Consider the following 17,130-nt stretch of genomic DNA (forward strand, 5'->3'; position numbering starts at 1 on the left):
CTCGAACCAACCTTTAATTAGTTCATCTCAGTGGATCCTCACACCCCACCACCCGTACTACTCATATTTTGCCTAACTGAAGTTGTCTGGTAATGTAACCTGCATGATGTGGAAGGAAACCCAGAAAAATACCTATACTTAGACCTGAAGAATGTAAAATAGTTTCAGATTCAAGGAATGCTGCGTTCAGGAGGGAATATAAAGACTTAGGACACCAACCGTGTTTAAAAATTCCAAAGCTTTAGCTTGCTGCTGGCATGAATCCTGGTGTGCTGCCCAGAGCACGTCAAGCATGAATAGACAGATTGTGTTTGAGCTTTGCACATTTTTGTGCAGCAGCTGGAATATGACAGTGATTTAAATTTTGACATGAGACGTTTGGCTTTTTAAGTGGTCTAGGCCGACTTTATTTATGTATTGAAAATGAGTTGTTCCAGCATCCTTAATTTTTTGAGGCATCTGAAAAAGTACAAAGCTTCTGTTAGGTAAAATCTTTTTGTGCTACATACATATAAATTCCACATTTTCTGTTTAGTTAAAATTAGCCTAAAACGTCACTTTTGTGTAAGTCTCTAATAAAAAAATGATATTTTAGGTATATTTCAAAAGTGAAAAATGTACCCACCTATTTAACGTTAAATTATTGCACTTCCAAGAGCATATTTTTCTGAAACAACGGTGTTTTTTGGTAGGATTTACTAATACTATATGCCAGTTTCTTCTTCTTTGGGATTTTCTGGAAGAAAGCTGTTCTAGATGTAAGAATTTAGATTAACTAAATTAAAACCTCATAATCATGGAAATGTGTTACTATATTATATAATATCTTTTTATTGGGTTTCTTGCAATTCTAGAAATTTTTACTTTAAATGTTTGTCACAATGCTACATTTATATACATTTCATATAAATGACCTTTGTCAATAAATATACCTATACAAATGTAATATGTGATACAGATCTTCCTAAAAATCAGTCTCTAAAATAACAAAAAAGCATTCTACGCACCAATCAGACCCAACATTAAAACCATATTGACAGGTAAAGTGAATAACATTGATTATCTCATTACAATGGCACTGGTTAAAGGGTGAGATATATTAGGCAGGAAATGAACAGTCAGTTCTTGAAGGAAATGTGTTGGAAGCAGAAAAAATGGGCAAGTGTAAAGATGTGAGTGACTTTGACAAGGGCTAAATGATGATGGCTAGACGATTGGCTCAGAGCATCTCCAAAAACGGCAGGTCTTGTCGGGGTCTTCACTGTATGCAGTGGTTAGTACCTACCAAAAGTGGTCCTAGGAAGTAAACCAAATGAATCAGTGACAGGGTCATGAGCTCCCAAAGCTCATTGATGCACATGGGGAGCAAAGACCAGCCCATCTGGTCGAAGCCCATAGAAGAGCTATTGTAGCGCAAATCTCTGAAAAACATAATAAAATCCATAAGAGAAAGGTGTCAGAACACACTGTATATTGAAGCTTGCTCTATATACGGCTTCAAAGCTGCAGACCAGTCAGAGTGCCCATGCTGACCACTGCCCACTGACGCAACCATCTACGAGTGTGTGAGATTCAGATTTCAACCATTGATCAATGGAAGAAGGTTGCCTGGACTGATGAATCATGTTTTCATTTAGATCATATGGACAACCATGTGCTATGTGGTGTTTACCTAGGGTGGAGATGGCAGCAGAATGCACTATGGGAATAATGCATGCCAGAGGAGGCAGTGTGATGCTATAGACAATTAAATTACTGGGAAACCTTGGGTCCTGTCATTCATGTAGATATTACTTTGACACATATCACCAATCTAAAGATTGTTGCAGACCACATACACCCCTTCATGCCAATGGTTTTCCCTGATGGCAGTAGCCTTTTTCAGCAGGGTAATGAGCCTTAGCACATTGCAAATATTGTTCAGGAATGGTTTTAGTAACATGACAAAGAGTTTAAGGTGTTGATTTGGGCTCCAAATTCCCTAGATCTCAATCCAATCGAACATCTGTAGTATTTGCTGAAAAAATAGTCCAATACATTGAGGCCCCACCTCACAACATTTACAGCTTGGTCTGCTGCTAACCTATTGGAGTTACATACTATAGGACACCTTCAGAGGTCTTGTGGAGTTTACGCCTTGATGGCAGCACAAAGGGGACCTGCACAATAATAGGCAGTGGTTTTAATGTTGATGCTGATCGATATATAGTACAACAAACAAATGTTTTGTTTTTGTATGTGGGGCCAAAAAGGGGCAAAAATCTAAAATTTCTATATTATATTCACAGTTTTGGTTTATGAGTATTTACTAACAGTTTACATGCATATTTCATTGGTTTTCCTATGTACTTGTAAAATACTGGTTTCATTCATGTGATCTGTATTGGTTTGTGTGTGTGGGTATGTTATTGGTTTGTGTATGAGCTATATTAGTTTATATAGGTATAGTTGTGGTCTGCATATGAACTATACTAATTCACACTTCTATCTAAGATCACTTCTATTTATGGTTCACCTGTATTTATTACAGGTTTATGAGTGAACTACATTGGTTTGCATTTGTATAGTATATGCTATCAGTATGCATATGAACTATAACAGTTTTGTTTCTATATGATTGGTGTACTTACATATAACATTGGTTTTATATGTGAAGTGTACTAATTTCATGTACGTCTGGTACTGGTTTTGCATGGGTAATATATCGGTTTTGCAAATTATGAGTTTTATGTATGTGCTTGAACACTGGTTTTTTGTATCTATGTTCACATATTCTTGAGAAGTGTTGGGCAAGAAAGGGCAACTCTAGGGCTGGTATAGCTATTGGAAGTGCCTCCCAACACCCAGCTGTTGAAATGGGGTTGCTTAAACATTGGTGAAGTGAAACATTTAACTCCACCCATAATTTGTAAATGTCACATGTTTTGTCCCACCCAAACATTCAAGCAGGTACTGACTGCATAAGGCACTTTTCTACTATTGCCTGTGAAGTTTGATGACATGAAATCAGTGGAAATGAGAAATATATGAGCTATCCTAAAGCAGTTTTAGTCATTTGCCTTTTTTTCCTTTTAAGTAAATGTCAGACATGACCCATCCAGACCATTCAGTACAGTTCACCTGTAGATTATTTTTTAAATCCTAACACTGAGTTAAATAAGCATCACAGAGCAATGAAAAAGACACACATTTGAACTGGCATGCAAATGGAAATTAAGGATGAATACATCAACATAAATTTAATTTTGAAGTTGAAGCCAGCTACTTATTAGCTGCTAGCTACTTACAATATTTGTTTGTAGCCAGCTTATGCAAACCAGTTACTTACTCTACATTAATAACCAGGGACAACAGTCTATAATATATACATTATTTTGCATCCTTAAAATTCATCAGTTATTTAAAAAAATAAATATTCGATATTTTAGCCCTGCACAGTTACAAATGGATTATGTTGAGCCATCTTCATTTTCACAATTTTGTGATAAGACCAAACCCTTTGTTAAATTGCATGTGAGTTTGTGTGACTCACAGGATTAATTAACACAGAACTTTATTTTATTGGCACTTGGCATGTTTTGGGCAGTGGCTTTTCAATGTCTCAGAGCATCACAGTGGTTAATGCCTTTGCTAATATGTGTGATCTCTGTCATGCGGTTCTTGACTGAAAGTGTGGGTAAAACCTTTGTTTGCGGATTATGGGTGGGGTCACACATTGAACTCCACCCACATTTAGGCAAATTTCTGATGTGCAGCAGCAAAGAACTTCCCCAAGCAACAGTTCAGAATAACATGTTGAAAAATTCAAACATTTTCTTTTTTGTTGCAATAAAAATGTAAACGTGCTTGGTAATAATCATTACAGATTAATGTTATTTGACATTAAGGTTATAATAACAAACTTTAAAAGCTTTAAATGGTAGAATTGTGAATATTTTAAGATATTTAGTGCATTTTATATTTGAATCAAAATCTGTATATTTAGTTTTTCATGATTTCTGCAGGAAAAAGAAAACAACATTTTTTAACATACTGTATCATTCTTACCTGTTGTTCTTCGCACTCAAAAATACAAGTAGCAGCCCCAGCAATAGTTTTTTGCCAACAAATTTCTGTTCAAAATTAAGTAAACAGCCACTATAGTTCACACATATTGTAAAGCTGTGACAGACTGTGTGCATATAACCAGTATGTTTCACGAGCAAAACCAGTATAGCATGTGTGCAAAGCAATATAGTTCACATGTATACAAACCAATGTAGCTCACATGTAAAGTAATCACACATGAATCGATACAGTTCATATGAATGAAACCAGCATTTTACATACACAAACCAATATAGCATGCATGCAAACTAATAGTAAATAGTCATAAATCAATAGTGTCAACATGTTAACTAATATGTATAAAAATAAATATTTTGTGGCCTGTTTGACACTCATAGTATGTGAAATTTTGGTATATGCCATACATGAATGTGCTTTTTCATAGACTGAAATCCCATCAGGGTCACCCCATGAAACTGTGACGACAAAAGATTGTTCAGAAATATCAGCGGTGGATTTTTTTTTTCTAAGTTAATTTTTAATACTACAGCTCTTAATTAACTTCATAATTTTTCTACTATAGTGGCTAATACAGTGTTGTATTACAGGGCCCCATCTTACTAAGTTTCTGCTTCAATAAAAGAAGAATTTTGTTAAAAAATATTCCCAAATATGTGTACAAGATGATAAATTAGTAGAATACCTATTTCATTTTGTAATCAATGAATGCATCCAAATAAATCTTGAAAATATTTAGAAATGAACTTCAATAAATATCAGCAATAACTTGCATGCATATTTACAAATTGTAATATTCCACTGTAGTCTCCTCATTTCATTATTTACGTTAAGATTTTTATAGGCAGTGTTTTGTTTTTCATTAAGATGTTGAAAGATGTGACAGGAAATATTTCAGCTTAAAATTTTCTTTTTAAAAAAAGAACAAAACCTTTATCATTTTCTTTTATTTTCAGGATGTTTATCTTTTTTGTCACCCAGGCGCATTGTGAGCCTTTAAAGATGCTTGATTGATATGGCACAGTTTATGTGTTGAATTTGTTATTCTTTTAAAACTTTGTGACCTGAATTTATTCTTTGTATTATGGTTGTTGCTATAAAACTATAAGCTTACATTTTCTTAAGTCAGCATTAAATGATGGATGTCAAAACACAGGCAATGTATTATGTATATGGCATTACTGATTTAAGGTGTTTACTTGTCAGCTCGAAGAAATGCAGAAATGTCAACTTATGTGAATTCATACTCATGTCACTTGTAGTGTATTTCATGCCTTGGAATAGTGCTGTTTTTGATAAAAGGTTTTCAGGTTTCACTTCACCACTTTTGTGGTAACAAAATGAACAGCATATAAAATTTATATCTTTTGGTTGATGGAAGGCTATAAATGCTGAAGTGACTCAACTGACCCTTCTTTGTAGAATATCCATCTCCCTTTTCTAAGTACTAAAAATGTAAGTCAAGTGAATATGAAATCATCTTTATAGTCTAACAATTTTATACTTTCAGACAGCCTGCCATACTGTTTTTATTTCAGAGGACAAAGTGACTTAAAAGCACTAGCTTATGGTACATTGGGGTCGAAATCTGCTATACAGTAGGGTGCATTATCACCAGAATCAGAGCACTAATGTATTAACGCTCAAACTTAATAATTTGTGTATGTGAGCCTGTGCTTTTTTTAAAGAATGCACCTGTGAGCTTGATTCTCATGTGTCATATTTCCACAGGATTTACTCCTCCAGGGATGGACAGGTCATCTCCAGACAACAGCCCAGTTCACGGCTTAGTTCGACAAGCTTCTGTTACAACGGGAGCGAATATTCCAATTATCACAGAACTTGGTAAGAAAAAAAGAATAAATAGACTTGTTAAGAAGATTAAGGTAAATAAAATGTGTTTTTTGAAAAATCAATAATGGAAAAAATACATTTTCTCAGGTAGCACTTCAGTTAATAGTTCCTTCCAACAGTAACGCTTGCAGTTAATGCTGGTGTTTTAATTACAGATCTGGACATTACACACAATTTAAAAGTTCATATGTACACTTAGCAATTTAATGCATTATTTTTCTAATAATGAAATTCAAAAAGTGATACTCGTAGTATATGTGATATTCTATAAACAGAATAATGAATTTACAGAGATTATCCACATTTTTTTAATATAGAGATAGGGATTAATTGAAATAATGCAGTATTCGAACCGGCAAAAATGTTACTTATTCAACTTAATGTCATTAAATATTGAAGTGAATTACAAACATAACATTAACATTTTTTGAAAACTGGCAATTGATCCTTACGTTACATTAGTGTCTAGGTCAACATTTTAGACAACTTACCTAAATAGCAATGAAAATTGTGTACAATGTATTTTCAAATTTTAGCCTGTACCATAAGGAAATGTAATTCAGATTCAGGATTTATTGTAATTTTTTAGCTGTTCCTCAATTGCTGTTTGATGACTAACTCAAACAAAATCAAATTGCTTCACTTTTCAAAAGCATTATCATAACAAAATTCAGTGTCTTGAAAAACTGTAGAAAAATGTGAGATTATGTAAGGGGCACATACTCTATCCTTTTGTTGGCCATTTTCATTTCATTCTTTCAAGCATATTATCTCAATTACTATAAAAATTACAGTGTAATTACAGTGAAATATTATTTCTGGAGTTATTGCACCCTTCTGTGAAATTGATGTTAAATGTACTACAGAAGGTTTCAGTTTTCTTCATAACAGTAAAAAATATTTATATTGACTTTTGCCAAAATGATTTTAAAGAAATCATTTCAACTTTTTTTACTATGCTTCATGCAGTCTCTTTTGCCACTATTGTTGTTTTTATTTCTGCAATAAGTTTGCGCAGTGCCTGACAACCCTCATCATCCATTCTGTTTGCCAACATCTGTGCTCTGTTAGTGACGTCTTGTGTACTGTTATTCTGCCATCGTCTTGAAGATTGATTTCCACAAAGCCTGCATCTGTCTTACTTGGCCCTTTGAACATCTCATGGGCTAGATTTTGTCATCTTAGCTGGATGATAATCACAGCAGATTGTGTCAAAATTCATTAGAAATTTGTAGGCAATGGGCATGGCAGCAACTGCCCTTTAACTTCACTAACCTCATTAGTGCAAACTAAAAAAAGTTTTGGTATCCTTTAATACATATCTGAAACACCTGTTAGCTTAAGGGCCCATTTGCCTGATTCATAGGTGAAAGGGCTTTGCCCACTTTCAATTTTACTATTTAATGTTGTGTATAATACAGGATTATTCCAAATGCATTAAAAAACAACCTTGAGGTCAAAGTTAACATATTGTGGCTGCTGCATCAACCACTAATGACAAAGGGTCTAGGATAAATTAGACTTCAGGATTGATGTGTGATATTTGGCACAAAAGATACATATTGAGCATCTGTCAAATTAAGAAAAAACTTTGAGAGTTCCTTTATAAATTGGTCCAGACTACAGAAGACGATAGTTATTCAGCAATACATTTTTGAAAAGTGTTGGGTTCATTTTAAAACATCTTGTATGACACTCAGAGTTCATTCAAAGGCTGTTTTGTTTTTGAGTAAATACTGTAGCAGTATGGCGGTGCTAATAAGTAATTTCTGAAGAAAAAATCATAATCTGTGTATTTAACAGATAAAAACAACACTACAGTATGCATTACTCAAATTCCCATTCATTTGTACTCATTCTTGCACCATTTAGTGTATAACGGTCAGGGTCTCTGCCCCTGCTGTGTGCATCTTGCCCTGCTGAACAAGGCTTTGTTGATGCAAATCCCAAAAATACACACTGATTAATGTTTTTACAAAGTCACATGACCACTAACACAAATATATTTGAATATTATCTGTACCAGGGGTGGACAATGTCGGTCCTGGAGAGCAGCAGTGGCTACAGATTTTCATTCCAAACCCAATTGCTTAATTAGAAACCAATACTTGCCAGTCTCAGACCTTATTTAATTTTATGAATTGTTAGTCTGCAATGCAAGGTTCTTATATTATAGATTTTTTCCTTTCCAAAGATATGATTCAAATGACTTGAAGCCTTAAACAGATACTTTTCAGTCTGTTACATTTTTCTGTTAAGTGTTTTTTTAAATCAAACAGTGCATGATGAACACACACAGATGTAAATGGAAACAAGCTAGATGGAGAACTGCTGGCTGCTGTGTCATTTATATCTTATTGCTAATAAGGAGACATTAAAACAGTGAATGCAGCTGTTTCAGATTGACATAAGCAATTAAGGTTGGGAACACTTAACGAGCAAGACCACTAAAATGAAGAATCAAAATGTCACTTAAGCAATAAGTGCTTCATCAGCAATAACTGACTTCTCATTACAACAACAAGGTGGGTTGAAAGAAAAACCTGCAGCCACTGTGGCTCTCCAGGACCGACATTGCCCAGCCCTGATTTATACCGAGAGGTATTCCACATGTTTCAAATGAAGCATTGTTAAATGTACATTATAAACATTTTATTAAGGATAAGTTTGTTAATTTTGTATCCAGTTATTTTTTTTAGAATTGTATTAGTTATTCCTTTGTTTACTAATTAAAAAATAAATAACACTTCTCCTACAGCAGCTTACATTGGTGGCTAATAGGTTTCCAAATGAAATGTGAAATAAAAGCATTTAATTTTACCGAAAAGGCCTAGTTCAAGGCAGCAATTGAAAGATGTCTGTTTTCATCTTTCTAACTTTGATCGATTCTTCCAGTTTGAGTTCAGAAATTGGAAAATGTCTCTAGAACCCCATTAATACTGAGTGCTGGAAAACTGACCCCATCAGTATGCAAACAGTAGTCTCGTATGACTGGGCTCAACAGTGATTATTTCCCAATGGTGTTTACAGTAAGTCCTACTCTCAGAAGCAAAGGCATTCATGAATAGGCACTATTTTTCATTTTGTACATTTGTACCACCAATTGGCATTTGTCCTGAATGTAACCATAGAGGGATAGGGCAGGTGTACCCAATGCGTCGATCGCGATTGACCGGTAGATCGGAAAGGTAGTGCAGGTAGATTGCGTTGCATTCAAAAAAAAAATTATTTAACGTTAGTCTATCATATATTCTCCCTATGGCATTTGCCACTTGATTGACATACAGGGCGGCCAGTCTGAGATCTCTTTTCTTCTAAGACACTGGTCATCCCGCATGCACGATCAAAGGCGCTAGCTACAGCTACTCCAGCTGTGTTAGTTAGCCTTCCAATTTATATCAACTAAAGAAGGGATTTAAAAAAAAAATTGTTTGGGGAGGGTATGGACTGGATGTGGAATTGGAAGAGGATTTTTTTCTTACAATGTCACAATCAAAGTGTGTTTGTCTGACCTGTCAATCTATCATTGCTATTCCAAAGAAGGAAATGTGGAAAGGCACTTTTGAACTGTTCATAAAACTACGAAACTGACTTCCTTCCGAAAAGCGATCTGAGAAAGAGAAAGGAGAGGGAACTAAAATCGCAGTTAATTGGACAGCCGTCATTTTTCACTCGGCTGAATTCAGAAGCAAAGGCAGACACACCAAAGCATCGTTCCGGGTGAGTCACTCGATCGTTAAGCATAAGAAGTCCTTCCAAGATGGAGAGATGATAAAAAGAGGCCTTCGTTGAGACAGATGGCTAGGGAGAAATTCCTGCTGAGATTTCAAGACTTCTGCCTGGAGAAAAATGGAGTTTCTCCTTGTCATTAAAAATGCAGAATACAAGCAACTTAATAACAATAAATGGCCGCTAGACGTGTTAAATGAGCTTAATTTACAGCTGCAAGGAAACGAGAACTCCATGGTCAATATGAAAGGCTCAGTTAATGCTTTCAAACGAAAAATGCAACATCTGTCCTGAAAGCTGCAGCCCCTTGATTTGGGGAACATCCAAAACTTCGAGTCAGAGCTGGAGACACAATGAAAGGCGTGTGCGCAACTTGACAGCATACGCTACACAGAGCAGATTGAAAATTGCCTGTCAGACTTTGACAGACGGTTTCAAGACTCGGCTTTACTTGAGCCAATCGTTACATTTAAGTGCTATCCATTTAGGGAAAATGTTGAGAGAGATTCACTCACATCACAAATTGCAACACTGTTTCACCTAAAACTCCTCTACAGTGGAGGATGAGATTTTGACACTACAGGATGACATTCAGCTGAAGTCTGGGGCTCTTGGACAGTTTTGGAACTTACTCACAGAGGAAAAGTACCCAAACATGAGGAAATGTGCTACCTACTTGACTGCATTATTCGTCTCTACTTATTTATGCGAATCCAAATACTGTAGTGTCCATAAATGCATTGAATTGTTATTTTGCCATAAAGGTTATTCAGTTATGCAAGGTATGACAACATATGTTTTATGTATAAAGTATATTCAGTACATATATATATATATATATATATATATATATATATATATATATATATATATATATATATATATATATATATATATAAATAAATATATATAATTTTTAATGTAGGTAGATCATTTTGACCTGGTCATTTGAAAAGTAGCTCGCAAGCCGAAAAAGTGTGGGCAACCCTGGGATGGGTATAAATTTTCCTCTCTCCATATCAAAGCTTCTCATTGGTGTTTTATGGCCCATAAATGTAAGGATCAGAAATGATGCCAAACTTTATAGACTGATAGACATACTGTGAACTTAAAATGTGAACTTGTCTATCCGAATCCTTAGAAAAATTCCCAGTTCAAGAGAAAAAAACTACACTGATTGCTTGAATCACTGTCAAAAGTACAATTGTAACTACACTAATCATGAAATGAGCTGCAAGTACTCTATTCTTTTGTGGATAAAAGGTTATCACATTTAGAACCTTTCACTTTTTTCACATTTTGTTATGTAGTAGCCTTACACTAAAATCATTTCAATTACCCTAGATTGACAAATCAAAAACAGAATTTTACAATTTTTTGCAAATTTATTAAAACTAAAAAAACTGAATTTCCACCATGACAAAAGTATTCAGACCCATTACTCTTTATTTGATGTAACAACCTTCACACACGTGGATTTTTAGATTTTCTCTATACAGAGCCTCTTAAGCTTTGTTAACTTGGAAATAGACCATCTATGGACAGCTATTTTCAGGTCTCTCCAGAAATGTTTGATTGGGTTCAAGTCCAGGCTTAGTCTGGGCAACTCAAGGATATTCACAAGGTTATCCCTATGCCACTCATGTGTTGCCTTTGCTTGACTCTTAGAACTGGGCCAAACAATTCAGTCTTGGTTTCACAAAGTCTGAGAATCCTTTAGGTGCCTGTTTGAAAACTCCAAGCAGGTTTTCATGTGTCTTTTACTAATAAGATACTTTTGTCTGGCCGCTCTACCATAAAGCAGAGTTGTTCCCATCCCCACATAATTTCCCTGGTGCTCAGCCAGAGTTCTTGGTCACCTATTTTACCAAGGCCCTTCTCCCCAGATTACTCAGTTTGACTAGGCGGCCAACTCTAGAAAGAGTTCTGGTGTGGATAATAAATGGTTTGAATACTTGTGTGAATGTGATATTTCAGTTTTTTTTATTTCTAATACATTTGCAAATATTTCCAATATATTGTTTTCACATTTTAATTTAATGTTACTGAGTATTGCTTGAAAAAATTATTTTGGAAGATACCATAATGTGATAAAAAACAAGGAGCCTGAAAATACTGTATAGGAAACTTAGTAGAGGTAGATAGCAGGATTTCTTGAAAATGGTAAGCATCTCACAAAAATTATACTTTTGCAAAAATGATACACAATATCATTTCCAATGATATCACATATCATGAAATAAGCAATCTATTTGTACAATCTAAAGAAATGACTCAATACTGGGAACTAGTATTTAGGACCAGTTTCATGTATTTTCTATCCTCCTATTGACCTACATTATAAGTTGCTGAGGGGACATGTGTTGCTACACTTAGTATTATTTAACATTTAATAAAAAAAAGTTTCAGAAGAGAATTAATATATGCCATAATTGGGAAAAACAACTTCAATAAACTTGTGCTCTTATTTTATAAAAACAGTTTCTTTGCATTCTGCCTGGAAGGCAAGAAGAGAATGAAGATTAGATGAACACTACAGTGCTGATACAAATGGTTTAAATTAAATTGCAAGCCACACAGATATTTAAAAACAGTTGGCTATAGTATTTTTACAAATGGAACAAAGTATAATAATAGAAGTACAGTATAACAAATCAACAATAATGTTCCTGTGAGCTTCAGGGTATTTTTCAGCAGGACTAGGAAATAGCACCTCTATTTCAGTTTTGAAACAGTTAACTGCTTCCTGTTAGTTAACTGCTTTAGTTACTTTATTTTATGAAGTCTTCAATAGATGACATCAGTTAGTGCTATGCTTAAATTGTTAAATCCATGTAGTTACTGTTAACCATGTATTTGGTTTTCACAACTGTATTACAATAACAGTATTAATATAAGTAAAGGACATGTTCTGAATATACTGAGAAAAAAAACGAAAAAAAAAAAACACATTCAATACATAATTAACTCCAGAACAAGTCAAACCACAATTCTTTTTTGTTTTATTTTACCAAACCTGGTCAGAAAATTCCTAATCAAAATTGTTTCATTGTTTACTTTCAAATGTGATTAGCATTACAAACAGATAATGATCAACTTCTTTGAAAGCAGCAACAAAAAAATTACCACAAAACACTAAATGAGAACATTTCCTTTTTCTGAAAATTCACAAGATTGTGCTTTTGTCCCCAGTAATGAAAGGAACTTTTACCCCTCCAGAGACTTCTGCTAATGAAACAAAGAATAAAAAAGAATAAATAATTTAGAACTACAGCCAATGTGATCATATTTTGTATATTTAAACAAGGAATGAGGCTGGAAGGTTGGATTGATTAAAGTAGTATGATGAATTGTGAGCTTTGCATCCTCTGGTTCAATGCTTAGCATCAAATATCTTACTTGCCTTTTCATTCAGCATTAATCACAGAGGGGTTCAATAAAACTCAAGAGTACCTTGGTCTGTTACTTCTGATATTTACATTTTGTTTTGGTTTTGTCATAATGTATTTCACTTACAACAAAGCATATGTTTTTATAATAATGTGTAATGACAATCATAGTCTAACAATGTACTGTACCTTTTGAGTATAATGTATCATTATGTGCTCTTTTTATATAACTTGCACTCCAGTACTGTGTAGTGGTAATTAGTTTTAGAACTACCGAAGCTTTAGTTATTCTAGGTTTTTTTTCCCCTATAGTAGTACTGTACATCATTAATATATATGTATATGACTTAAGGATTTTTGTTAAGATCATTTTCTTCCTAACATAGTGTGCAGTGCATACTAAAATATAGACTACTGCATTCATATATTAAAGTACATACATATTATAACTCCATCCATCCATCCTTTTCCGCTTTTCCGGGGTCAGGTCGCTGGGGCAGCAGCTTGAGCAGAGAGGCCCAGACTTCCCTCTCCCCGGCCACTTCTTCCAGCTCTTCCGGAAAAATCCCAAGGCGTTCCCAGGCCAGCCGGGAGACATAGTCCCTCTAGCATGTCCTGGGTCTTCCCCGAGGCCTCCTCCCGGTTGGATGTGCCCGGAACACCTCACCAGGGAGGCGTCCAGGAGGCATATTATAACTATATGTTTTAACTTAAAAAATAGATGCGAATATGCAGTATTTCAAAAGAAGAAAATATTTTTTGTGTGCAGTTTTTGTTAATAGGTAGAAATGCTACATGTAGGTAATAAGTTAGAAATGCAGGATATTGGAAAAAGCCTGAAAATGATTTAGCGATTTATGTGTATTCAATTTAATTTGTTCCTGGCAATGTATAAATGGAATTTAAATGACTTAAAAAAGTTACTCTCTCATTGCAAATATGGCAGAGTCAAATGCTACCACCACCTAGTGGTAATATACTTGTGTAAGAAGGGGCATACCTGCATTAGAAGCCATTCAGAAGTGAGAAACCTGGACAATTTGTAGATAAAAGGGCCTCTGATGGAATGGAGCATTTTTTGTAATCATCAAAGATATTTATAAAGTGAAACAATAAGAGAAGAAGACGCACACTGTAAAACGAAGAGTGAGTAAGAGTAAATAAGGAATAGTTAGAATTTACACCAGATTATATTTTTAGAGGATATTAAAAACTGCATCAGTAAGATACTTGAACAGACCAAGAATAAATAAGATATTGAGACAGCAGTTAATTAAAAATTTTAAAATATATTGATTGGTCTTCTTTTGTTTTTAAATCTTTTAATGTCATTTATCACCTTATCACTTTGTCACTTTGACGCAGCACTAACTGGTACCCCCATCTTTCAGTTTCCCCTAACTGTTAATGTTTTGGAAGTTCATAAAAAATATTAAGGTTGTACTCTACAAGGTTAGCCACAGTCCTGAGTTGACAAAAGGCAATAGGTGATCACTATTCTTATTTTTGATGAAGCAAATAAGGAAATGTTACCCATATACAGATTCATATGTAATATACTGTATAAGAGCATTTTCAACTTGTAAAGTACATTTTTTGTCATAACACTGTTTTTCAAGTGGTTTCTGTGTCTTAAAAATGTGTTTAAAAAGTGTCAATGAAAATGTTTTGATTTCCTTAGGAAAAGCCCTGCTAAATTGTAAACTAGGCAATAATTGCTATACAGCATACTGTACATTAAAACCCGTTATCATCATAAAACAGACAGAACAATTGGATTGAATTAACAGTGACATTTATCAAGACAAAGAGCAAACTATGAGTTCAGGAAAGAGCTCAGCTTTCCATGATTTTAAATACACTCAAAAGTGGTTTCTTTGCTTGAAGATAAACTACCCAAAGCCTTTTTATATTTTTAAAAGTTTGTCCTAAAAAAATCAAAACATTAAAAAAAAACTAGCATCTGAATAAAATGCCAAAATAATCAATTAAAATTAGGAAGACAATAAACAAATACTATATGTGCTGTCTGTTGAGCTATATTTCTTCTCTTTTAGAAGATACTTTTCATAAATGTTTTACTAGCATTTAGGAAATATGTTCTACCATTAAATTATATGATCAGTATTAGTTTATTATCATGTATTACACTTGAACCCACAATGCATTTCTTGTAACCAAATGTGTCCGTATTTTTAGCACTGTAATTGCTTCATATTTATTACAGAAAATGGTGCATTTTTCAGTTTTTGCAGATTTTAGTTTTTACCTTTAACTCATTTAAAGAATAATTACAAAATATGCATTGTTCTGGATAAGGTTAAGGCTGTACATTTAGTTTGGTCTCCTAAATATCTAACCCATTTTGTCCAATTCAGGCATACAGAAACAAAGCCAATCCTGGCAGCTTCTGCTGCAAGGCAGGAATCAATCTTTGGTGGACAGCTAGACAGTATGCCTTGTGATAAGGAGAAACCGCAAATCTTACACTAATAATTGCCAGGCTGGGACCTGAATACAGTCTTCTGTAGCTATAAGACTTTGCATTACCTACCTGACCATAGTGTATCCCATCATATTATAGATTACTTTTTCTATTGATTCAGATATTGAACGATTCCTCTCCCTGTCTTAAAATGAAAAATTAATATAGTTAGTTATTTGAATAACCTACAACTCACTGGTTATCCCTTCAACCATGATTGTTTTCTACATCTAAACATAAAATTTTCAAAATAAGAATTAGCCTATTGAAGTGTGATGTAAATCTCTTCAAGGTACAAATCAACCATGACTTGCTTGTCAGCTACCAACATTTGTAAAATTGTAGTTCAGCGGTTTCTGTTAGCACAATGTCAGGCTTTGTGAAAGACATGTCACTGATCCTCAGTGGAGGTTACATTTCTTGCATAAAATATAACAGTAATAACGTAATAATAGAAACCATATTAAAAATAGGTCTCTGTAAATTCTTAGTACAATTTATTAGATGATGATGTGGCTATTCATTATAAAAATAATGCATTATTTGAATATTCTTTTGTATCCTGCATGCAATGATCACAAATAAACATAATAGATCTGCAGAGTAACACAGTAGTGTAAAATCAGCAGTGATGCCATGTTAACTTATCATCTCCTTTTCTAAATCATTAAACCTACAATCTGCAAAATCGCATGTTTGTTTAAGAAACTTGTTTATGTATATCAACAACAGTGTATGCAGAATGTATAATTACAAAACAAAATTTCAGTGTATTTTCTTGCATAGTGTACTATCCAAAATTTAAGATTATTTATGTAGGTGGTTATTGTTTAGCTGTACTCAGGCCAGTATGTTTTTTTCTTTCTGTGTTTCAAAGTAATATATGTTGTGTACTGTATAAGGTTAGAAATGTTTGTCTTGTTCTTTGTCCTTTCTTAGTCTACATGCCTCTTCTCCCTTTCACTTGTTTCTATAACTATTTCCCCCCAACACTGTTTTGCATCATTAGCTAAACCTGGCAAAGTACTGCCTTTGGTTTCATTCAGTCAGGAAAAAAACAGTGGAGCCAACATTCAAATGATAACTGAACTGGGTAAGCAGTACCTTTGTCCTTTGCTGCAGTGTCATTCTCCCTCCTTCATCAGCTTTCTCTTGATTTATCTGCCTGCAATAGAGGGCTGCTCCCATGGCACCACTTTGAACACATTTTATTGTTGGTTCTGGTTGAAATTGACTGTCTTGTTTTGGCCTTTTTTAATGATTTTTTTCACACAGCATCACTAGGTCTTTGATCACACTAGTCTGTCCTTGTGGCTGTTTCCATAGCATCTTCTCACAGTTCATTTCTTTGGCCCAAGCCCTTTTCATCAGCATCTTGTCAATATGACTGACATTTCTTTTCACAGCTCACAGGAAGTCTGGGAAGAAATAAAATTTCAAAACAAAACTCGAGATCAAACCTTCCTTTAAGCTGTTTACTTTTTGCTACAACTAATCTCCAAAGAATAGGTTTTGAGGCTATAAAATAAAGAATGCTTTTGAGATGTGCATTTCATATACAACGATATTTGAGCTTTGTCTGAAAATTAAGTCCATTGGTGCTGTAAA

The 17,130-nt window shown here is 34.3% G+C and overlaps 1 protein-coding gene across 18 annotated transcripts in view; it reads left to right on the plus strand.

Annotated features, from left to right (window-relative positions):
• kcnma1a (potassium large conductance calcium-activated channel, subfamily M, alpha member 1a) overlaps positions 1–17,130 on the plus strand; it is a 679,240-nt gene that overhangs the window by 615,748 nt on the left and 46,362 nt on the right. For 10 of the 18 annotated variants that reach the window (XM_039773065.1, XM_039773162.1, XM_039773168.1 and 7 more), the window contains 2 exons: positions 5,797–5,910; positions 16,532–16,615. In XM_039773065.1, coding sequence (XP_039628999.1) covers positions 5,797–5,910; positions 16,532–16,615 — 198 coding nt within the window. The remainder of the gene's footprint in view (positions 1–5,796; positions 5,911–16,531; positions 16,616–17,130) is intronic. The other 8 variants (XM_039773191.1, XM_039773117.1, XM_039773201.1 and 5 more) reach the window with 1 other exon arrangement.

The sequence above is a fragment of the Polypterus senegalus genome, chromosome 1 (genome assembly GCF_016835505.1).
Source record: "Polypterus senegalus isolate Bchr_013 chromosome 1, ASM1683550v1, whole genome shotgun sequence".
Taxonomy (NCBI): Eukaryota; Metazoa; Chordata; class Cladistia; order Polypteriformes; family Polypteridae; genus Polypterus; species Polypterus senegalus.